Source organism: Sycon ciliatum, chromosome 2 (genome assembly GCF_964019385.1).
Source record: "Sycon ciliatum chromosome 2, ocSycCili1.1, whole genome shotgun sequence".
In the NCBI taxonomy this organism is placed as follows: domain Eukaryota; kingdom Metazoa; phylum Porifera; class Calcarea; order Leucosolenida; family Sycettidae; genus Sycon; species Sycon ciliatum.
In genome coordinates, this window is record NC_088644.1 from 46,542,848 (window position 1) to 46,566,483 (window position 23,636).

Consider the following 23,636-nt stretch of genomic DNA (forward strand, 5'->3'; position numbering starts at 1 on the left):
CTGACTGGTGGAGGGGTGACGCTACATCACGCGCTGGAAAGGAACTTTCGCATATATTCTCCAGCTTCGGTCTCTCCCAGCTGGTAGATTTTCCCACTCACACCTCTCCTAACGGAACCCTGTCGTGCCTAGACTTGCTCGCTACCAATCGTCCTCAATCAGTATTCTCTGTTGACGATGCTGCCCCGCTTGGTACGTCTGACCATTCACAGGTAGTTACCACCCTTTTCTACAGAACTGTAACCCGAACGCCTGCAAAGGAACTACCATGCTATCCTGCCCGTAGTTCCCCAGCCACTCCATACAATTTTGCGCAAGTGCCACCTTCTGTCTGGGTAGCAGTAAATATGTATCTTTCCTCGCTCAACTGGTATGATCTCATGGACACACCAGATGTCGGCGACGCATTAGCCAGATTCTCCTCTTCCTTGAATGATGCATGTTCCCACTTCCTGTCGCCTTATCGGAAAATCTCTTCCTCCACCCAGCGAGCTGTATCTAGGAAATATCCTCCGTGGGTTAATCGAGATTTAGTACTTGCCATTAAGTTAAAGTATGAACTCTACAGCCGATATAGGAAGTTCCCAACCCCAGCTAACCAGTCTGCCTTCAAAGTTCAGCGCAACAGAGTACGAAACTTATCTCGATCTCTTCACCGTGACTATGTGGCATCTGTACAGGCCAGCATGGCGTCAGGAAACCTTAACATGTACCAGTTTGTTCGTTCTCAGCGGAATCGTCAGCAGGATCGTGGCCTTCCTCACCACATTGATGAAGGCGGTCATCCAGTTTCTGGCAGTTTCGACAAGGCTACAGTCCTCAACCAGCAGTGCGCCTCCGTTCCTGTGCCGGATGATCCGTCATTATCACTTCCAGCTCTTCGTGCCCACAGTCAACTTCATGAAACATTTTTTCAGGTCATCACCACAACTGCGGATATTAGAAAGGCCGACTAAAGTCTCGCCGCAGTCCTGGCTTGGACACCATTACGAATGTCCTGAAGAAACTTGCCCCGTCGATATCGTACCCCCCCCCCCCTGCCATATTTTTAATGTGTCCTTTTCGACGGGTAAATTTACAGCAGCATGGAAACTCGCGAAGGTTGTTCCGGTTTACAAGAGCAAAGGCTCCAAGTCATAAGCCAGCAATTACCGTCCTATCTCCTTGTTGTCCTGTGTATCGGAACTATGTGAGCGATTATTCTTTGATAAGCTTTATGCTCATGTGTCGCCGGCCCTTGCCCCAGTCCAATCTGGTTTTTGATGAGGAGACTAAACCACGATGCAGCTTACATGCCTTGTGCAGGACATTGTGGCCCTTCGTCATGACCACCAACATGTTGGTATTTGTTTTTTCGACCTAGCAAAGGCGTTTGACACGGTATGGTTCCGTGGACTCCTAGCTAAATTATCTGCGATGTACAATGTTTCCGGAGCGTCTCTGGCGTGGATTACGGACTACCTAACAGATAGAACGCAATCAGTGTCAGTCGATGGGGTACTCTCAGACCCACTGCCTGTGAAGTCGGGAGTCCCCCAGGGATCTATACTTGGGCCTCTACTATTCTTGTTGTATATAAACGATCTACCTGACTGTATAGATGGTTTGTCACTATTTGCTGATGACACAGCCCTCATTCAGTTTGACGCTGACATTGCAAACCTGTGTACGACGCTTCAGAATGGAATCAATGTTATTCATAAATGGATGTTGTCATGGCGTCTGAAACCCAATATCTTGAAAACAGAAATAGTCTTTCTCCCTAAACTAGACCACCCTCCGACATTTACCCTTCCCCGACTTGATTCGACTATTAGTATTAATATTGTTGATACGCACAGGCATTTGGGTGTTGTATTTGACTCGCAAGTGTCCTGGAATTCTCACGTAGATTTTGTATGCAACAAAGTTAGCAAATCTGTAGGTTGCCTGATGTCTCACTGCTCCCACTTTTCCCCTGAATGTATTCGTCTCTTTTATAAATGCTACCTCCTTCCTATCTTTCTGTACGGCGCCACTGCTTGGCATTCCCTGCTTAGTAAATCTGCTGTACAGACACTAGAAATATATTATAAACTAGTGTTGAAAATTATTTTTCGTTAACCCTCTCTTTTCCCCTCTACTGAACTATATAGTTTGGCCTCCACCAGCCCCATCTCTACACAGTCGCAGAGACATTCATGCGTTCTGGTCCATCGTAATAAACTGAACATTGTCCCTGAACATCTCACCAAGTATAATTGGTTTACTTTCGCATGGGACACTCGCAATGGCATAGTAATTCCCAAAGCTTTGTCAACTATGTTTACCAAATCTCCTATCTTCTCTGAATACTCGTATTGGCTCAAGCTGCCCATGGAAATGAAGACAATATCCAATATTAGACAGTTCATAGACCATGTTAACCCTTTGTGGACGGACTGTACGAGTTTCGATCTAATACGATCGAAAGTCTGCAGGCGGTAAAATCTTCGTAACTCCATCGTTTCTTAATCAAATTCCATAATCGAGGGGTCTACGTGGTAGCGGAAACTCCAAGCTGTCCAATGCAACAATCGCCGAAGAGTTACGATGTCGGACGCCAGAGATATCGCACGCCGTATTCTTACCTCGGCATATTCAAATTTTTGATCGATCATTTCGCCATTTTGGGGGAAAACCCCTTTTCGTGTGCTCTTTGAGCGACTGAGCACATGATAATGACGTAGCCGGCTGAAGTTTGAATCGTCTCAAACAGATTTGAGCGTTCTGCGATGAAGGAGAATGGAATGGCGTTGATGGGACGAATTTGCTTGCATATCAGGCTTGGAGACGACTTTGCTGTGTTACCGCGCCTGATTTGTGGCGGCTGGATAATGGAGATTGGTACCCTGGCGTTGCTCTCGTCAAGAGCTTTCCAATGAGCCCTTGATTGTGAAAATCAAGTGAAGGAGACCAAAGTTATGACATGGTAAAGTTGAAAATTGTACTGACATTTTGTAATTCTGGTGCGTACTGTGCTAGTAATCCGTCCATAAAGGGTTAACATGCCACGTTGTAGGCTCGCTCGCCTCTTTTGCTAGCTTACATCGCCACTCTCCACCATGGTCAACATAGTGATACATTTCACCCCGCCGATGCATTATTTTCTTCCGTTTATCATCTTCTTTCCTTCATTTTTTTCTTCTCTTGCCAAGGCTGGCTGACGCCCCCTCCTTTGCATTGGCTTCTGCCATTGAACGGTGAAATAATAAATAAATAAATGAATATAAATCAAGGCGGTAGACGGTGTCGTATTACCCTCGACCGTACCTGTCCAGTACCTATCCCGTACCGTACCGTACATTCAAAGACGGCTGGCCACAATGCATATTCAAATAGGGCATTCAAATGCAAGATCATAACGTGAAGCAACCTGGAAGAATTAGTATGGTATTGGTATGGTATTGATTTATTTGAATTCGGTATATCAACAGTACATTGTACAACTTGGGAAGATCCGAATGACATAGATACATAAACATGTGAGCGTATTGTATTCGATTCCCTCTACCTGCACATCGCTCCGGCTCTCTCACCAGCTCAGTCGGGATTCTGCAGTGGTGACTCAACTCAATACCAGGTGATTCGACTTGTCCAAGACATAGCGACAAAGAGGAACTGTGGGGAGCACGTGGGAATGGTGTTTTTCGACTTGGCTAAGGCATTCGACACCGTTTGGCATCGTGGCTTACTTGCCAAGTTGAAGGTCACCTTCCGGGTGGAGGATGCTGCCTTGCGTTGGATATCCTCGTATCTGTCTGCTCGTTCTCAGGCTGTTCGCTTGTTCTATTTCTTGTCTGATCCCCTCCCTGTAACGTCTGGAGTGCCCCAAGGTTCCATTCTGGGTCCTTTGTTATTCTTGCTTTACGTTAATGACCTACCTTCAGTTGTCCCCGATGTTAGTTTGTATGCGGATGACCCTGGCCTTATCTGTTCTGATTCCTCCCCTGCACAATTACTCCTTACCATGCAGCATCGCATCAACAGCACTGTCATGTGGATGCAAACGTGGAAACTCCAGCCCAATTTAGGCAAGACAGAAGCCATGTATATTTCTTCATCCCCTACTGATCAACCATTATTCTTCCCTGACTCGACTATGCCTATCCGTGTTGTTACTCAGCACAAACATCTAGGTGTGATGTTTGACTGCAAACTCTCTTGGGCTGCACATGTCAACTGTGTATGCAAGCGAACCAGTTCAGCCTTAGGGGTACAACCGCATTGCACTCATTTGCCCATCCAGTGTAAACTATTATTTTATCAGTGCTATATTCTCCCTATATTCGACTTTTGCGATACCGCTTGGTGTGGCCTTTCTGACACAACTCTGAGCCAATTAGAAGTCCACCATAGATTTATACTTAAAATTCTTTACAACAAGGATCGATGTTTTCCTTCGGATGCCCTTTATCGACTTGCACACACTTCTCCTCTCTCCGTTCGTCATAAGCACCATCTCTGTACACTGGTTCATAAGATATTTCTTCATAAAACCCCTTCACACATGATGAAGTACAATTGGTTTTCGACAAGCTCAACCCGTAACGCGCTCACCCTGCCTCTTGTTAAGTCAGCCCAGTATCTAAAGTCCCCTTTGTTTTCCGGCTACTCTTATTGGTTATCATTACCATACGGTCTGAAAACTTGTTCTTCTATTGGTCAGTTTAAAGATCTACTATCACAACTGAACTAGACGCAATAATTATCATCGAAGAACATTCTCGAATACCTGGGTGATGCACGAATTTTGATAGTGCTCACTTCCGTTAATCGTTTTTCTTTGTAATTTTCCATTCATTTTCTGCTTTAATTCATATTTGCTTTGTTTTCCTAGCTTACTATTGCCGTGGCTGGCTCAACGCCCTTGTCTCAGGGGATTCTGTCCCTGCATTAGCTATGCTTCTCACATGCTATGAGATTGTGTCTAATAATAATAATAACATAAAAGTGGAGTAGGTGCTGCAGCTGATCATTTTTTCGCAGGTTGTGGGACTAAACTAATACCAGTATGACGAATACTGTGGCCAGTAAGTATGCGAAGTGTATCGGGGATGCATGCAGGGTGATAGTGCTGGTTCGAATTAGGCCTTGACGGATTATGCCAGCATAATATTTCGCATAATTCCTACCAAAATAGAATAGAAATACAGCAGCTAACAAGTACAAAAAGCGAAGTTTGCACCTTTGTAATGTGTGAATATAGTGTATGTGAGAAAGGTAGTGGCAGATGAATGTGATACTGTGTGAATGAATGTAATGGTGCGTGTGTATTATTTGAAGAGTGTGAGTGATACAACGTTTTCTTTCTGTTTACATAGCACAGGGTCACGAGTACGAATATACACAGCTTCCAACACCTGCAGTTGCTTGAAGAAACGTGCGCAACGAATAACACTAAACCAGGAATCGTCAAACACCTTACGACATTCTGGACTGGACACCAAATGCTTGTACACTGCAGACTTCCTCTTGTCAACATCAAACTCCTCCTCATCACTACTCTCATCCTCCACCTCCATTCCAATGCCGTGGAAGCGGTGTCGCGAGGAGATTGAGACTGATGACGACGAATACGAGTGCGATGGGATGGACGGCGGCATTGGAATGGAGGTGGAGGATGAGAGTAGTGATGAGGAGGAGTTTGATGTTGACAAGAGGAAGTCTGCAGTGTACAAGCATTTGGTGTCCAGTCCAGAATGTCGTAAGGTGTTTGACGATTCCTGGTTTAGTGTTATTCGTTGCGCACGTTTCTTCAAGCAACTGCAGGTGTTGGAAGCTGTGAATATTCGCACTCGTGACCCTGTGCTATGTAAACAGAAAGAAAACGTTGTATCACTCACACTCTTCAAATAATACACACGCACCATTACATTCATTCACACAGTATCACATTCATCTGCCACTACCTTTCTCACATACACTATATTCACACATTACAAAGGTGCAAACTTCGCTTTTTGTACTTGTTAGCTGCTGTATTTCTACCTGAAACCATTATTAGCTACATGTATATAAGTGTGTGTTTTAGTTATTACATTTTTATGCGACGGCGTTCCACTGATGACAGTCACGAGAAAACGTTATGAAACTTGACTTTCTTCATTTTTGCTGTTGTTATGAGTGCACAATTTATCTTATTTATTGCCATTTTACGACTATTGTCTCCTCGTCGATTGTTTAAAATAGAATAGTTGCATAATTCGAGGCAAATTGCATACGAATCGCATAATTGGACAAATCCGCCTGTTCCCATCAAATTCCCTACAGTTGTACATGTTCTACAAGTACAAGTACAAGTAGATCCACCAGAAAGTCGTAGTTTTACGACTCCCTTGATAACATGTCCAGTCCACTACAATCAGTGACGGTCTTAGCTGCATGTACATGTACATGTAGGTCGGACGGTGCGTGGACGCCGTTGAGCTTTTGCTACTACAGTAAAACGCCCTCTTCAAAAAAATTCCCCTGTTCTTTTGCACAGAACCATCATTGTACATTAGCAGCATATGTAAAATAATGCGGCATAATATGATTACTTTTAGCATAAAAATAGCATAATTCTGCAATTTTTTGAGCAATGCGAAAAGCATAATTTCACGAAAATATTAGCATAATCCGTCAAGGCCTAGTTCGAATCCCAGGTTATGTCTAAAAACAAAAAATAGAAACTTATAAGAATTTATAACATCCCTATACGTTTTTTGTCTAGATCATCAAGGCAAAAAAGCATAGCGTAGGGCCCTGAGCTTCCAAGCTCTCTCGTTTTTCATCGAAAGTTCACGAGAAGAAAACAACCCATTCGTTTATTACGCTCCTGCTAGTAGCAGTTAAGCATTCTTGTGTGGGGTAGTACCTTTGCTGTTTGCTTTCCTGACGTGTCAGTTTGAGCACTCTGACAAGTTACGTTCCTGCTTGGTTTAAATCTGGCTTGGAAACTATTTTTTTTCATTGTCACCAGGTTCGGGCTCATTTCCTCTGTGCTGCACTGCTGAGTCCACAAAGGACGAAACAGTTCTGTCCGCAGATTAAGTAACAATCCATTTATAAAACCTTTTTTATCAATTTTTGTTCGAAAGTACAAATAGGATATCACGAAGTTAGGGAGGGTTCCTCTCCAGAGATACGAGTAACATTTTCAAACTTCATCTCCGCGTAATTAGTCACCATACATTTATCCAAGAACGGAATTCCTCGCTATGGTTTGGAGAATGTGAACCAAGAGCGCAGTGCGGATAGGTGACGAATTTCAATTTATTTTCAAATGGCAGAGTTCGTCGCAACTTCTGAGTTATCTTCACCTTGCCGTTTAAGTGGAAGTAGTAGTAGTAGTATTTTATTTGGGTATACCCAACAGCCTGGCAACAGGCCTATAGCCTTCTTACAGAGTGCCCAAGGAAAAATTGTGAGCAGCTAGCGCGAAAAGCAGGCAAGGAAGGCTGAGATCGTATGATCGTAGGTAGTGCACGAAGAGCGGTCTGCACCAAGAAATGAGGGACTGTAGAGGCCTGGCCTGGACATGAATAGGGTGAGAAAGATACTACTAAATGTTTTGCCTCTGGTCTGGGAGGTAGTGGGGGAAGCATCAATTCGGGTCATGAAGATTTGTGAGGTGAGGAGACTGCCAAGGGACCTGATGCACCGGAAAAAATGAACAGCTTCAAATTTTGGCAATAATCATATCTGACTAATGTATGGTGTAACCTTCACATTCGTACACGCTACATTTATCTGTGGTTGCTTGCGTAATGCAAGAGGGACTCTAGTAAAGGCCCTGCAGTGAGAGTCGTCACAGACTGGAAAGAAAATCACATCCATTTTGAGCTAAGCAGGAGTGTTTGCGGGAGACCCAAAAACGCGACATAGGAGAACAAGACACGGAACGTGAGTTTTATTCCCGTAGCTATGCAGAGGACGTTACTTCAGTAACGTCGGGCGCTAGCCAGGATCCACACTTTTTTCTTTTCTTTTTTACAGTTTGGAACGCGAATACAGTCTAATATGGAAAACCGAGAAATCATAACAAACCGAAAACAGCCTGATAATAATAGCAAAAGCAAATGATTAGTGTCCTGGGACCACTGCCTCAGCTGCAACAAGCGAAGCAGGGGAGTTTGAGCCAACAGGGGCGCGCAGAGTGCGGGATCCACGGAGGCACATCACACTAGCACGGAGGAGGGCAAAGCTGAGTCTACAGTGGACCCATGCCATGACGGTGCTGTAAGGCTCCCTGGTTTTATCAGCAAGCAGGAAGGTAATCCTCTTGTAGAGTGCATTGCAATGCCGACTCATCCCACCCGTTGTGGCAAAGACTGCTGGAACAGCCGATGCATGTTCGATATCACGCACACTTTGCTCATAATCCCAGCGCTTCTCCTTCTCCTGCCGAGTGTAGGTGGAGGCCAGTGGAGTGGCTCGATTTGAGGACGCACACGGGTTAAACACCCTGACATCAATAAACGTGCGCTCAAATCGGCCACCCCAAAGGACACTGGAAGATATATCCAGGCGGACCTATTCCTGAACATTGGCGGAGCGAATGCGAAATTGCTCTCCGGTTACCGGGTGGAGGTGAGACTCCACTGCCACATTGTACGCCACCTTCTTCAACAAAGTTGCGGTGATGTCGCGCACGTCATTGTGGCGGATGGAAGGGAACCCACCTGTGGGGCATGACCCCCCCCCCCCCCCAGGGTCCACACAGCTTTAATTTGGTATATGTTTGTTTGTTTGTGTCATGCTTGGCTCTATCCCGTATCTGTCCCGTAACGTACCGTACCATCAAAGCCCCAATATTCAAGTAGGGCTTTCAAATGCAAGATCATAACGTGAAGCAACTGGGAGGAATTAGTTTGTATGCGAAGTGTATCGGGGGATACACGCAGGGCGATAGTGCGGGTTCGAATCCCAGGTTATAGGAGAAACGAACATTTTAAAACATCCCTATGCTTCTTTTGCCTAGGTCACCAAGGCAAAAAAGCAAACTTAGAGCCCTGAACTTCGAACCTCTCGTGTATAATGAAGATTTTCCATGAGACTCAGCCAGGCAGAGTTTTCGCATCCACACGAGTGTCAAAACTCTCCAGGATCAAGCCGCAGATCAGACCGACCATCAAGTAGTCAATGACCGAAAATCCCATTTGCTGCATCCATGTTTTCCTTGTGCCAGGCTACGAGTTAACTTTATGGTGAACCACACTTCCCCTATCCGATACACATGTACTTGCCTTGTATGTTTTCATTGCCTATACGTTTCATTCAGTATTTTAACGGTCCTTTGAAAGGAAAAGAAAGGACATCACGGCAATGTCTAGAAAGAGTAGATAACGTAGAAGGTAAGTGAAACGGTCTCCCTCTGCAGTAGAGGTGTAAGGGGAATGAAATTCGGAAAACTTGTCCTGTGGTACTTTTTGGTTTTGTTGATGTCGTTTCTTTTCCTTTCAAGGAATCCTGATTATGGCGTACTTTGTGTGTGCAGACGCCAACAACATCAAGCTGGCCTGAGTAGCACGGCCCCTCCACCACTACCCGCATTTGTTAGGGAGCATAGTGGACGTAACCCTGCTAACTTAGAAACATTGTTGAGTCACACCTACATTACAGCGTCACTTACCTTAAACTGAAGCACCATAGTGCTCGTCTCTACTGGTTGCAACACTGTTGAAAACCAGCACTGGGAAATGTTCCCAATAACAATGGTAAATTCAAATCCGGCCAACAAAACCCTATAGGAGACAACAGAAGGATAGGAACCATCGAGTTACCTTGAATCAATCACCATTCACCAAACAAAACTAACCAAATGTTTCAACATACCAGCTGTTGGTGTATATTCCAAGATCAATTGGGTGTAGCACAAGGATCACGATAAGGTTCGTTTGCCTTGCGAAAATGAGCGCTGCTTCTGGGAGCAAAGCCCTCAATGAAACAAATAAATTACTATTTGCTCGCTTTCTGCTTTGACTCTCTGCAGGCATATGCCAAACACACGCACGAGGAGTGCCGTGATATCAGTCTATGGTACTCCGCAGCAGCTCAGTTGGCTGCTGCACGTAGATATCCTTTGCTGACTTACTAACACAAGCCTAAGCAGTGGCGGATCCAGCAGGGGTTCCAGGGGTTCCACGGAATCCCCTAAATGTTGTAAATGTACAACTGGTAACCAGATGCGTGTATAATAACACCACGTTCTATACTAGCCTAGTCCAAGGTGTTGGTGAGAAAAATTTCCATCGTCGCAGTGGCGGATCCAGGAGGGGTTCCAGGGGTTCCACGGGACCCCTGAATTTCGTAACTGTACAACTGGTAACCAGATGCGTGTCCATGTACATGTATCAGCTATTCAGTTTTGACTATACTGGAACCCTCCCCCCCCCCTCCCCCTTTATACCTCACTCCATATTAACCCACATATAATTGGCCATCTACATAAGTGGTGAATATGTATAGAATAAACACCGATGTCGTAGTGTTTATGGGAATATAAACCCTGCTATAAAAACCGAGGCGTAGCCGAGGTTTTTTTAGACAGTGTTTATATTCCCATAAACACATGACAGAGGTGTTTATTCTATTTAAACCTAGCTTCGTTTTTGGCCTGAAATTATTATTATTATTATTTTCACTAGTTTGAGGGAAAGAGACAAACGGGAAAAATCTGAAGAAAAAATTGACTGTCACCACCAGGACTCGAACCAGGGACCCTCGCTTGTAGCTAGCGATGCTCTAACCACTGAGCTATGGTGTAGTCGTCATCCCAGCAGAGACTGTTCAACATTTTCTTCAGACTTCGTAGCTCACACTTCCTGTGAATCCACACAGGCAGGTGGGACGCAGCCCTCACTGTACCCACACACTTCACGTACACTCTAGCACGCGTGGAGCCCCAAGTCATAACATCTTCACTAGTTTGAGGGAAAAAGACAAACGGGAAAAGTCTGAAGAAAAAATTGACTGCCACCACCAGGACTCGAACCAGGGACCCTCGATTGTAGCCAGCGATGCTCTAACCACTGAGCTATGGTGTAGTCGTCATCCCAGCAGAGACTGTTCAACATTTTCTTCAGACTTCGTAGCTCACACTTCCTGTGAATCCACACAGGCAGGTGGGACGCAGCCCTCACTGTACCCACCCACTTCACGTACACTCTAGCACGCGGGGAGCCCCAAGTCATAAAATCTTCACTAGTTCGAGGGAAAGAGACAAACGGGAAAAGTCTGAAGAAAAAATTGACTGTCACCACCTGGACTCGAACCAGGGACCCTCGCTTGTAGCTAGCGATGCTCTAACCACTGAGCTATGGTGTAGTCGTCATCCCAGCAGAGACTGTTCAACATTTTCTTCAGACTTCGTAGCTCACACTTCCTGTGAATCCACACAGGCAGGTGGGACGCAGCCCTCACTGTACCCACCCACTTCACGTACACTCTAGCACGCGGGGAGCCCCAAGTCATAAAATCTTCACTAGTTCGAGGGAAAGAGACAAACGGGAAAAGTCTGAAGAAAAAATTGACTGTCACCACCTGGACTCGAACCACGGACCCTCGCTTGTAGCTAGCGATGCTCTAACCACTGAGCTATGGTGTAGTCGTCATCCCAGCAGAGACTGTTCAACATTTTCTTCAGACTTCGTAGCTCACACTTCCTGTGAATCCACATATGCGGGTGGGACGCAGCCCTCACTGTACCCACACACTTCACGTACACTCTAGCACGCGGGGAGCCCCAAGTCATAAAATCTTCACTAGTTCGAGGGAAAGAGACAAACGGGTTATTATTTGTATATGCATTTCCGCGTTGAAGTGAAGCAGCAGTATGCTGCGTCCACAGCTTCGCTTATGCAGAATGGCTTGGATGAGAGGAGAGGGGAGAGAAAGCAACGAGGCAACCAACATCTATGAAATAGCCTCAAATAGGTCAAAATAACATAAAGAGAACCAACCTACATAGGTAGGTACATTTTTATTTGAATTCGCAGAACCAAACGAGCGGTGTCGCCCAATTACATGGAAGCGAATGGAAACAGTAAAATATTGTAGGAAATAGCCTAACATGATAGCAGGGTGTAGTACAAAGCAAAGAACGCTCAGTCAATGAATAACGTTAACGTTAGAATACAACAACGGGGAGGCGGTAAACAGCACATGACTGGTACTGTGGAGTACCGCAAACGTTCAAACATTCCTGTAGTGTTCAGTAGTGGGTGCTACTTCTAGCAAGACAGAACTGGAGGCAGGCTTGTTTGAACTGGTGGTGCTGGGTGACATAATGCATGATTGCACAAGAATGAAGACGACAAAATATAATGGCCATAATCATTGTGCCACAAAACCGGATCACAGGAGATCTGTCGACAATGTAACGAAACATAAAACTCAGTTACTCAATACAGGTTCCACTAAATTACAAGAGACAAACGCTAAAACATTAGTGTTGCAAACCAACAGTTCTCAATTGGGAAAGGCCTTCGCGCTTATGGCATTGTATTCGTTGCAATGTTGTATTTCGACTCCGCCGTACCGCTGATGTTGCTGCATGGCATACGCTATATGCGCTGTGTGCGTTTTGCTGTATACGCTGTTATGTCCAGTTATATAATGCGTATGTTTTGCATGTACGCTGTTTTTGCATGCTATAAATAGCTGGTGTTATTAGTGTTCATTCGATGAAGTGAAATATACTGTGTAAAGGAAAAGAGTTGTCCTCGTGCCGTGTGGTCGTACGATCCTGACAATCTAGCGTATGCCATGCAGCAACATCAGCGGTACGGCGGAGTCGAAATACATCATTGCAACGAATACAATGCCATAAGCGCGAAGGCCTTTCCCAATTGAGATCTGGTGGTTTGCAACATTCTCTCCACCAAAGGGCTTCTCACCGCCGTACAACAATGCACACAAGTCAAAAGCGAACCGGGGCTCTGACTTCGCGCCCAGAACGCGTCATCTCCTGCTGCCGTTGTGGTGGTAACGGTGCTGACGGTTCGTACGCTGGCTGCTGAGGGACGATAGCAGGTTGAGCGGTATCGGACAGCCCAGGAGCCACGTCCTGTGACGATACCAATGGCACTAACCTTTGGATCGGCCTCAACAGGGTACTGGTACTCAACTTAACCTTGGCAACACGACGCTTACCATCTCGACCAGGGAATAACTCGATGATCCGTCCCAAACGCCAGAACTGTTTGCGCTTGGCATCATCGAGAACAAAGACAACATCACCCACAGCTAAAGTGCGCGACATGGTCTGTTGGTGCTTGTTCAGCTGACTTAGGTACTCCACCTCCCAACGATTCTTGACATGCTTCAGTGTCCGCCTGAGGTAGCGCAATCTCGATGACATCTGCGCAGTGTCCAGGGTACCTGCTGGCTTCTCTGACGACATCCAGATGTTACCCATCATCATTGCAGGGGTTACTGGTGGCTCATCCAGGCTATCAGACACATAAGTTAGCGGACGACTATTCACCACTGCTTCAACCTCATACAAGAGGGTCTCAAGCTCATGGACCTTCAGAAACGCTGTTCCCATTACCTTTTTCAAGGCACTCTTCACTGTACCGACCATTCGCTCATAGAAGCCTCCATGACATGTTGCAGGTGGAGGATTATACAACCATGGCAAACTCAGTTTTTCAGATGCCGCCTTGAACGTTGTAGCGTTATCAGACCTGATCCGAGACGGCAAACTACGTCTCGCGACAAACTTCCAAAATGCTATCAAGAATGACTCAGTACTTAAACCATCGGCCACCTCCATTTCCGCAGGTATAGATTCCATCCTCGAGGTTTTCTCACTTCCTGATTACCCCCCTTCTTTACCAGTACCCTTTTCGCTTGCTTCTACTCAGACTTCTTATTTAACCTCTTCACATTAATCTTTTTTTATCGTAATATTTTCTTTCTTTTAAGAATTGCACCCTATTGCACACGCATTGTACACGTATATTAATTCTCGGAGACCCCCTTGATTTAGGCTTCGGCCTTTGGGGAATCCCTCAAATAATAATAATAATAATAATAATAAGTGAACTGCTCTGGTGGTGGTACACACAAACAATGCTATCCATACCTTCGGAGATGACTCACCACGGCGCACGTACAACGGACCAGCATAGTCGATGCCGGTAGTTGCGAACGGCCTCTCTTGCACAACTAGGTCTTCTGGCAGCGGCAGGCGGACTTCTGAGGCAGCCTTAGCCTTGTAGCGGCGGCACGTAACACATCGCTGAGTAATGTTGCGTAGCGCTCGTCGACCACCGATAATCCAGAATTTCTGACGGATGAACGACAAGACTCCTTCCACACCTTGGTGCATCCTTTCAACATGCATTTTCTCCAACAGCAACTCGGTCAGATGATGTTTGCCTAACAGGACTAGGTGCTTGGCTCCATACGCCAACTCGCTGTGCTGAAGTCGTCCCCCGGCTCTGAGCACTCCATGCTCATCCAGAAACGGTGCAAGCTGATACACCTTCGACCCAGGCTTCACTGGTTGACCTTGCTTGATCAGCTCAAGATCCTCAGCGAAACATGCAGTTTGAACGATGCGGTACAATACGTTGTCTGCTGCAAAATAGAGTTCAGCACGAGGCTCAGTGTGCTTCCACCGCTACATCCGAGTCACCATGGCCTGTGCCCTCGACCATTTACTGAATCGGAGCCACCATTCCTTTTCAGATTCTCGACCACAGGTGGTGGGTGATACTCGTACTTCTACACTGGACTCATCTGTAGCTGCGGTTGAGGATGCGGTGGGCCAGTTATTGGGCCCCGTGATCCAGGTTGGTCCGCCCCTCCAGAACGGACTACGGATATGCGGTGCACTACTCCCACGCGACGGTAAATCTGCTGGGTTGTGAAGGCCCGGGCAATGGTTCCACACAATGCCGACCTTCTTCGATATCTCTTCGACTTGACTGACGCGGTTAGCCACAAATGTTTTCCATTTGTACGATGGATTACTGATCCAATGAACAGTAGTGAGACTGTCAGTCCAGCCATAGACTTGCGTGACGGTCACACGCTGCTCCTTCACCACAAAAACAGCGTAGCGAGCCGCTAGACATACTGCTTGTAACTCAAGGCGGGCTAACGTGGGTGGAGACACGGGTGCCACTTTGGCCTTGGCAAATACCAAGTGCGACTGTCCATTGACGACTGCATACAAACAACATCCAAACGCTTTCTCACTGGCATCGGCGAAGGCATGAAGCGCAATCGGCGTGTCAAGATTGCAGCAAATGCAACGTGGTATGTCAATGCTCACCACTTCGGCCAACTCTTCCCACCATTGCGCACATGCGGCTGCGATGACCATCAGGCAACTTATCATCCCAGTCGCCTCCGACTTTCCAGGCTTGCTGTAGCAGAATCTTTCCCGGCACAACTGCCAGTGTTGCTAAACCTAGCGGATCAAACACTGACACAACACACTTGAGGAGGGTTCGCAGGGTCCAAACAGACGGCCTATCGGACTCGCCTAGCGCTGCTTTGCTGAGCAAGTCATCACTGGTTTTCCATTTCAGACCGAGGACTTTACCTCCGGCCTCTGGATCGCACGGGATTTTGGTGCCTCGCCACTTGCGTAACTCCATGCCAGCATCCGTAAGCACACGCACGCTGAACTTTTGCATCTCCTTGGCTTCCGAGGCATTTGAGACACTAGAGACCAAATCGTCAACGTAGAAACTCGTGAGCAAGAGATCAATACGATCTCGCTCTTTGGGTGCAGACAACTCCCGTAGCTCCTTCAAGTGATGCTGAATCACCGCAGTAAGCATGTATGGCGAGCAGTTTACGCTAAATGGCAGTTTCGTTAGCCTGCAGGTTAACAGTTCATCGCTGTCGCTTCGACCGGGCCACAAGAAACGCAGGTACGGACGGTCTTCGGGATTAACCGCAACCATGAAGAAAGCCTTGCGGATGTCCGCTTGCAGCGCGCTCTTGTATTCACGGAACCGTAATAGCATACCTGCGGGACTCGGCGATAGCGACGGTCCAGAGTCAACCATGTCGTGCAACGACTTGCCATCTGGAGCTGTCGCCGAGGCATTGAACACCACTCTTAACTTCGTGGTTGCAGCGTGCTCGCGGAATACACCTTGATGCGGTACATAGTACCCGGCATCGCTCTCACATGGCTGAAGCTCAATTGCTCCAAGCTCCCGGTAATCCCTGATCAGCACATCATCATAGAGCGCACGCTTCCCATTCCTCTTCAGCTTTTCAGCTTTGCACTGCTGAACTGCTGAACTGTTTGCGTACCAGCAGTTGATCCTGACTGCTAACCGCCAGTTCTTCCCAAGCGCGTGGCTAGAGTACGACCGCCAGCTGCGGATGCTCGTGACCCAGTAACCAGGCACGAAGAGGTTGGACACCATCGACGTGAACCTATGGCAGATAGCTGCCACAGGTCATGCACACCCAAAATGCGCTCAATGTAAGACGGTCCATCCAGGGGCGGTTTGTGTCCATTTCGTCCCCAAGCCAGCAGCATTTACCTCCAGTGGTCGCAACGATACCAGCGACGGCCAAGAAATCTGCCGCAACTTCAATGGAGGTCGCTGTTCTTCGTCGTCGTGCCGCTTCTCCCACACCTGCAGCCAGTGTGGCAAGGACCACCCATGTATCATGTGCAACCAGCAGCAGCGCGGAGCCAATCGGCCACCCCGCCAATCCTAGCAGAATGGCTACTGAATCGCTTGACTTGGTACGTAGCTTCTTTCCTATACACTCTGCAGACACCACACTGCTAGCTGACCACTTTGCCCGCCTGTTACGTAACCACTCAGATCAATCATGTGTTGCGTATGTTCTCCTTGGCCTGCGCCGTGGCTTTACTCTTGGATCTGCTGGCCAACACGGTTTTCTCTAATAATCTACCCTTGGCTTTCAATCACTCGGCATATAAATCCGAGCAATTAGCTGCTTACTGCGCCCGCAGCGAGACCACAGGCCCATTTCTGTCACCTCCATTTCAGTTCATGCGCCGCTCTGGTATTGGTGCCATCCCCAAAAAGAACGGCAAGCTGCGAATGATCCACCATCTGTCTAGTCTGGAAGGCACCGGCGCGAACGACAGCAATCCTGCCGAGCCGCTCTCTCTGCACTACGCGAACATTGACAACGCGATCAACATCATCATGTCATGCCCACAGCCTGTGTATTTGTCCAAGCTCGATGTACGCAGTGCAATTTGGCAGATCCCAGTCCGCCGTCAGGACTTTGCTGGGAAGGCTCCTACTACTACGAGCGCTTTCTGCCTTTCGGCCTTCGCTCCAGCCTAGCTGTCATTGACTCAGTAGCCACAGCAGTCAACTGGATCATGCAGCACGAGTTTGCTATAGATAACCGGCTTCATTACCTCGATGACTTTCTCGATATCTCCACTAGGTTGGCTGCAGCCAACCAGCAACTCACCATCCCCCTCCGGGCATTCACGTATCTCGGCACTCCTCTTTGCTCTATCCCAGCTCGAAGGGCCTTCACCATCATTGACCTTCCTTGGTATTGTCCTAGACTGCGAGCGCCACGAAGCTCGGCTACCAGAGGAGGAGCTGTCCGTGATCCGTGCGCCACTCATGGCTACTAGCAGCGAGCGCAGCATCGGCCAGCGTCAACTCGAGTCCCTCCTGGGAAGCTCACTTTTGCTGCCCGAGTTATCGTTCCTGGACACACATTCATGCGTGAACTATGATCAGCGTGCCCTGAACTGTATCTGTGTATGCGAGTGGGGTGCATAAAGCCCACTTTGAGAATGGGTTTGCCGGCCCCTTAGTAGATGCGTGGCTTCTGAAGAGGGTGTTAAAGGGCATCCAGCGATGCTATGGTACGGCTGTACTCACCCCTCGCCTTCCTTCAACTATGCCAATCCTACGACACCTGACGGATGCACGCCGGAAAAGTAGTATCCTGAATGGCCATGACAAGCTGCTCTACCAAGCCGCCATGCTGCTTCTTTGGATTTCTTCGGTGTGCTGAATTCACTAATGGCATCACACGGGGCTGTACTAGCTCCCCTGGTGACGGACGCCTGCAACTCTTCCTGCTTTCATCCAAGACGGACCCATTCGGTAAAGGCGTTATTAGTGACATTGGCCCGTCTGTACCACCGTGCTGCCCGGTCCGTGCCATTGTTAGCCACCCATTTGTCACTCGTCGCGAGGAACCGGAGCAACTCTTCTTCGTACTCTCGAACAGACAGCAGCTGACCAGGCAGTCATTCACAGTAACAGTATGGTCCCTTGTCGCTGCGGCCGGTGTACCATCCCAGTCGAACTACTTCGGGCATTCGGTCCACATTGGTGCAGCTACCACCGCTGCTATGGCTAGTGCCCCTGACTCCTTCTTTCGAGTGGCAGGTCAGTGGAAAGAGCGATGCGTGTCTACGCTACATCCGGACTACAACAAGCGCTAAGCGCCAGCTATCGTCCCGGTTTGCTGCCGTGCCATGGATGCCATGATCCCCAACTCGGGTGAGTAATGAGTTACTGAACTCTAGCTGCGCAATGCTTGCCTGAGCTGACATTAATTGACCCTTGCTGTGCGTCAATAGTGCCTAGTTAACGGAATGCTGGTTTCATGGGTCCACTCTCACAACTGGTGTTATCTAGCTATTTGCTGCGGCTCTGCCTTGCGCTATATTACATCCATTTAGCATTGCAGCTCTACGTTGAGCTAACAGCGGCTCTACTTTGAGCTAACCGCAGCTCTACTTTGAGCTAACAGCAGCTCTTCTTTGAGCTAACAGCAGCTCTTCTTTGAGCTAACAGCAGCTCTACTTTGAGCTAACCGCAGCTCTACTTTGAGCTAACAGCAGCTCTACTTTGAGCTAACACCAGCTCTACTTTGAGCTAACCGCAGTTCTACTATGAGCTAACCGCAGCTCTGCTTTGAGCTAACAGCAGCTCTGCTCTGAGCTAACACCAGCTCTGCTCTGAGCTAACACCAGCTCTACTTTGAGCTTCAAACCAGTTGTTTCGAAACCAGCACTCCTCAATACAAAGATGCCTCTTTGTTGACTTGTTTGTGTGAGGGATGGGGCTAATGGTGTACTAGCTGTGCTAGTACTTGTTAGCAACAATCCGAACTAGCGCACACACTGCACTGCATTGCTTTGTACTCCATTCAAGACTGACGTCATGCGCTTTGTTTTGCTGCCTAGTCACAAATGGCACCAGCCCATTTTGCGGAAAAGAAAAACAAATCTTGCTTGCCCTGTTATGCTCTTGCAGACAACGGATCGTGCTTCAGCAGTGTTTCTTTTCCCACCATCCCTCCCTATCCAACTTATTCACACCATCATTATTATCGTACCCACTAATCGGGTCCGCTCTCACAACTGGTGTTATCTAGCTATTTGCTGCGGCTCTGCCTTGCGCTATATTACATCCATTCAGCATTGCAGCTCTTCGTTGAGCTAACAGCAGCTCTACTTTGAGCTAACAGCAGCGCTACTTTGAGCTAACCGCAGCTCTACTTTGAGCTAACAGCAGCTCTACTTTGAGCTTCAAACCAGTTGTTTCGGAACCAGCACTCCTCAATCCAAAGATGCCTCTTTGTTGACTTGTTTGTATGAGGGATGGGGCTAATGCTGAATATTCACCGCTTATATTCACCACTTATCTCATATTCACCACTTTTCGATACTTACATTATACTGTAAAGAATGCAGTACTCGGTGCTGCGCTTGATTCTTCTTCAGTCAGCGCACCGAAGCTGTCGAATGCCCTAGAAAATGTCTACGCTAACTTCCGTAGAGAGGACTTTTCTGAGTACAAACGAAATTCCTTGCTTGCCATTGCCGCTGGATCCGCATGTTTTTTTTTTTTTTTTTTTTTTTTTTTTTACTATGTTCACATAACCAGCTCGAAAAGAATAAGGAAAGACAATGGTACAGAGACTAGGACAAACGTGACAACTAATGAGCAGGCGCTGCACCGAGACGCAGCAGTGATGGTGGGGCATTGATGACTCTGCCGACCTGAGGTCTCGGCGTCACGGCCAAAAACACGCACCAAAAACAATGAAAAAAAGAAGATAGAGCTTTACAGGCAAAAAAGATGCAAAAGCTCAAGGCTTAACACGAGCGATTGTGGGGAAGAAACTGTCTTAGCATCATACTATTCATAGGAAAAAAAGGGAATCGACTGCCCAGAGCCAGTTTCTGCTGCGAAGATGGCGGTAAACATTCGTTTTGAATGATTGCATTCTTTTGCTGTGGGGGGGGGGGAGGGGCTGGGATAAGAGAGCGGCAGGGAGGGAGTTCCAATCGTTGATGCTGCAGTGTGGGAACGAGCGCTTCAGTGCCAGCGGGGCAGATGCAGGCAGCTGGTGTTGGAGCTGGTGGTCATGGCCACCGACAGCACCGTGCTCCCTGCGAGTTCTGGGGTTGGTAGAGATGATGTGGCGTGGTAGCAACACAGAGAGCAGCTGCGGAGGGCCAGGCAAGTAGTGAAGCCTGTACAGGCAGGCAAGCGAGGCAACAGTGCGGCGGATGGCCAGGCTAGGTAGGTGTGCCCTAGGGCCGATATTATTATATCTCCTTTATTCACTTCTTTCGAAGGCGATAAGCCAGACCCACCGGGAAATATTTCCATTGGTGGGACAGCAAAAAGAAAGTGAAAAATAAAAAATAAAAACCAAAGGGACAAGAAATAGTTGAAGGAAGAGGAAGAAAGGAAAGAAACTCAATCCGAACTCCAACATCAAAACAATAATAAAGAATTTGCAAAGTACAAAAAAATAAAAACCAAAGGGACAAGAAATAGTTGAAGGAAGAGGAAGAAAGGAAAGAAACTCAATCCGAACTCCAACATCAAAACAATAATAAAGAATTTGCAGCGACAGGCAAAGTACATTCACTAATGAAGAGAGTAACAAAAGAAATATCAGTCTTTATCAGTCGTTATTCAAGTATCTTAGCTATTGAACATGCAAACGCAGCAGAGGTGCATCTACATGTTAAGGATAATTCTTAGTATTTTAATCGAACCTTGGATAGCCTCCTGTTGCACAATAGCCAGGTCTCCTCCCTGCACAGTCCGAAGGCATTGATGAGTCTCCCCCGCCAAGCCTCCCAGGGCACCGACAACCACAGGGACCACGTCAACCTGGGCGAGGGACCAAATCCTGGAAATCTCCCGCTTCAAATCATAATATTTCGAGCGCTTTTCAGCCATTTTCTTATTGATGTTGTTCTCACCAGGAACGCTGATGTCTATAATGTAGGCGATGCGCTCCTTGTCATCAACAAGGAGCAGATCGGGCCTGTTTGCTGATAGTTTCAGGTCAGTTGGGACAGCATACTCCCAATAGAGGCGATACCGATCACTCTTGACCAATGCCTTGAGCTCGTGGTCGAGTCGTGAAGCACCAGTAGGTAGATCTCGTGCTCTACACATTTCGAAGTGCACATACTTTACTATCCGGTTATGTCGTTCGATGTAACTGGTCCGAGCAAGAACTGGGCAGGCACTGACAATGTGGTCAATTGTTTCTAAGCTGCCCTTGCAAAGCCTGCAATCGGCATCAGTTCGAGCAATTGACTTCATTATGGCGTATTGGTGATTTTTCGTTTTGAGGGATTGGTCTTGTGCTGCCATAATCATGCCTTCAGTTGAAGGTTTCAGTGTCCTTGATTTCAACCACATGAAGGTAAGCTCCTTATCTAGGCGATTCTCCTCCAATCGGCTCCAATATCTCCCATGCAGCGGCCTAGTGGAAAGTGTTTTGGATTTTCGCTCAGCGCACGCTTGTTTAATGGTATGCTTATTGGGTAAAGCTGGTCCAGCTGCTGGCAGATCCAAACTCGACAGGAACTTAGCGGCCTTTGCAGTTATTGAGTGGCTTTTTGTTGTAGGTTTTTGTTGATGATACTGATAAAGCAGGCTTATTCTGTCTATTGGTCTGGTACTCATGTAGCGGGCCAGGCCACACATGCTCCGGCCGTGCATATCCTCACAAGAGACCAAGGCCCGGCCTCCATCTCCCCTCTTCATGTAGAGCCTGTTGACTGAGGCTTTGGGGTGGTGAAATCCAGACGCAGTCAACGCTGATCTTGTCGCTCGATCTGTGGTCTTGATTTCAGCCTCGGTCCAATTTACGATGGGGATGTTTTTTTTGCAGCTACGAGTGTGGCACGCGTTTTTCAAGCTCGTAGCTTTTCGTTTTTTTGGACACCCCAGCCGGCATCAGGCCGGACTGGAGATAGCTAGGTGGGTAGTAGTAGTAGTAGAAATAGTGTAGGATAGTTAGGTAGGGCCAGGCAGGAACCCTTCGCCATGGGCGAGCTCTCTGCTGAGGCCGTTACGAAGCTGCTTTGCACCCTCCCGGGTATTGAGCAGGGTCTCCTTGCAGTGATGCAAACGCTGGCAAAGTTCGCGACCGAGTCTGCTGATTGCGAAGCGCGTATGAAACGCAAAATTGGTGAGCTGGCAGCGGAAGTAAAAGATTTGAAGGAAGAGTTAGTTGTTTCAAAAAACTCCTCCATTGCCTGGATGCAGCCGAAGACGACGAGAAACAGCTCACCAGTTCAAGCAGACGTACATCGTACGCAAAGTAGTACCGGTAGTACCCGTGCCAGCAAACGCAGCGCCAAGCAAGCTGCAGCTCACATGGAACCCAGCAGCACCGTATCACGTACTGGCGTCACAAGCGCGGATCGAAAGCCCCACGGCCCCCAGGCCCAGAGAAGCGGTGGCTTGGCAAAGGCAGAGTGTTCTGAGTCACAGCCCAAGACAGATGTGACAGAGTCCAAGTCCCAGGCAGATGTGACAGAGTCCAAGTCCCAGGCAGATGTGACAGAGTCCAACGGCAAGCCAATCGTCCATGTTATCGAGGATGACTCATGGAAGCTTGTCTCCTCAGAACCACCCAAGAACAAGCGTGCCGTAGTGTACGTGGGCAATATCGCCACAGATAGCAGTGAGAGCCACTTCAGGCAATTTATCAAAACCAGGAGTGAGTTTCTGGGCGCCTCTATTCCTGTCCACACCTGCAGTGTATGGCTGTCAGAAAGTGGGCGTGCTTCCGCCAGAGTGACCATCGATGCCACTTCATTCTCCACAGTTACAGCGCCCAACTTCTGGCCAAGACGCCTATACTGCAGGCCATGGAGGTTCTCTGAAACCAGTCCTGAGGGCAGCACCAGCAGTCGCTGCCACGGTAGCAGAAACAGCAACTCTGCCAGTGTTCTGACTAAACAGCAACAGCAACAACAGCAGCAGGGCTCAACCTCCTCCCCGCCGCCGCCGCCGCCACCACCGCCGCCACCACCACCGGCAGACATCATCTCTACTCCACTGCCTGGTGGCCAAAAACGGAGAAACTCCCACCTCTCCCCACCAGAGGCTGGAGACCTGAACAGATCAAACGGATCTGCGCCACAACATGACCTACATGGTCACCAATGAAGCACTTCCTCAGGCTCCTACTCACCAATGCTTTTGGCCTAAAGTCAAAGCTTGGTGAACTTGCACATGTTGCAATGTGCTCCTCACCTGATGTCATCGCTGTTACGGAGACAAAATTCTCAACCGCAAAGGTCACTGACAGTGAGGTCTGTCTGTCCGGATACGCTCCCCCAATCCGACATGACAGAAACGCTCATGGAG

General features: G+C 47.8%; 1 protein-coding gene and 1 long non-coding RNA gene across 2 annotated transcripts in view; one reads left to right on the forward strand and one right to left on the reverse strand.

Annotated features, from left to right (window-relative positions):
• LOC135810915 (uncharacterized) overlaps window positions 1–9,925 on the reverse strand; it is a 44,592-nt gene extending 34,667 nt beyond the window's left edge. Inside the window, exons 1-2 of the long non-coding RNA XR_010552457.1 lie at window positions 9,838–9,925; window positions 9,635–9,746 (exon numbers count right to left, since the gene is read on the reverse strand). This is a non-coding gene — a long non-coding RNA (uncharacterized LOC135810915). The remainder of the gene's footprint in view (window positions 1–9,634; window positions 9,747–9,837) is intronic.
• Window positions 9,926–22,304: 12,379 nt separating this feature from the next.
• LOC135810643 (uncharacterized protein DDB_G0284459-like) lies at window positions 22,305–23,435 on the forward strand. The gene has a single exon (XM_065324134.1). The coding sequence runs from the start codon at window positions 22,305–22,307 to the stop codon at window positions 23,433–23,435; it is 1,131 nt and encodes a 376-aa protein (XP_065180206.1).
• The last annotated feature ends 201 nt before the right edge of the window (window positions 23,436–23,636 follow it).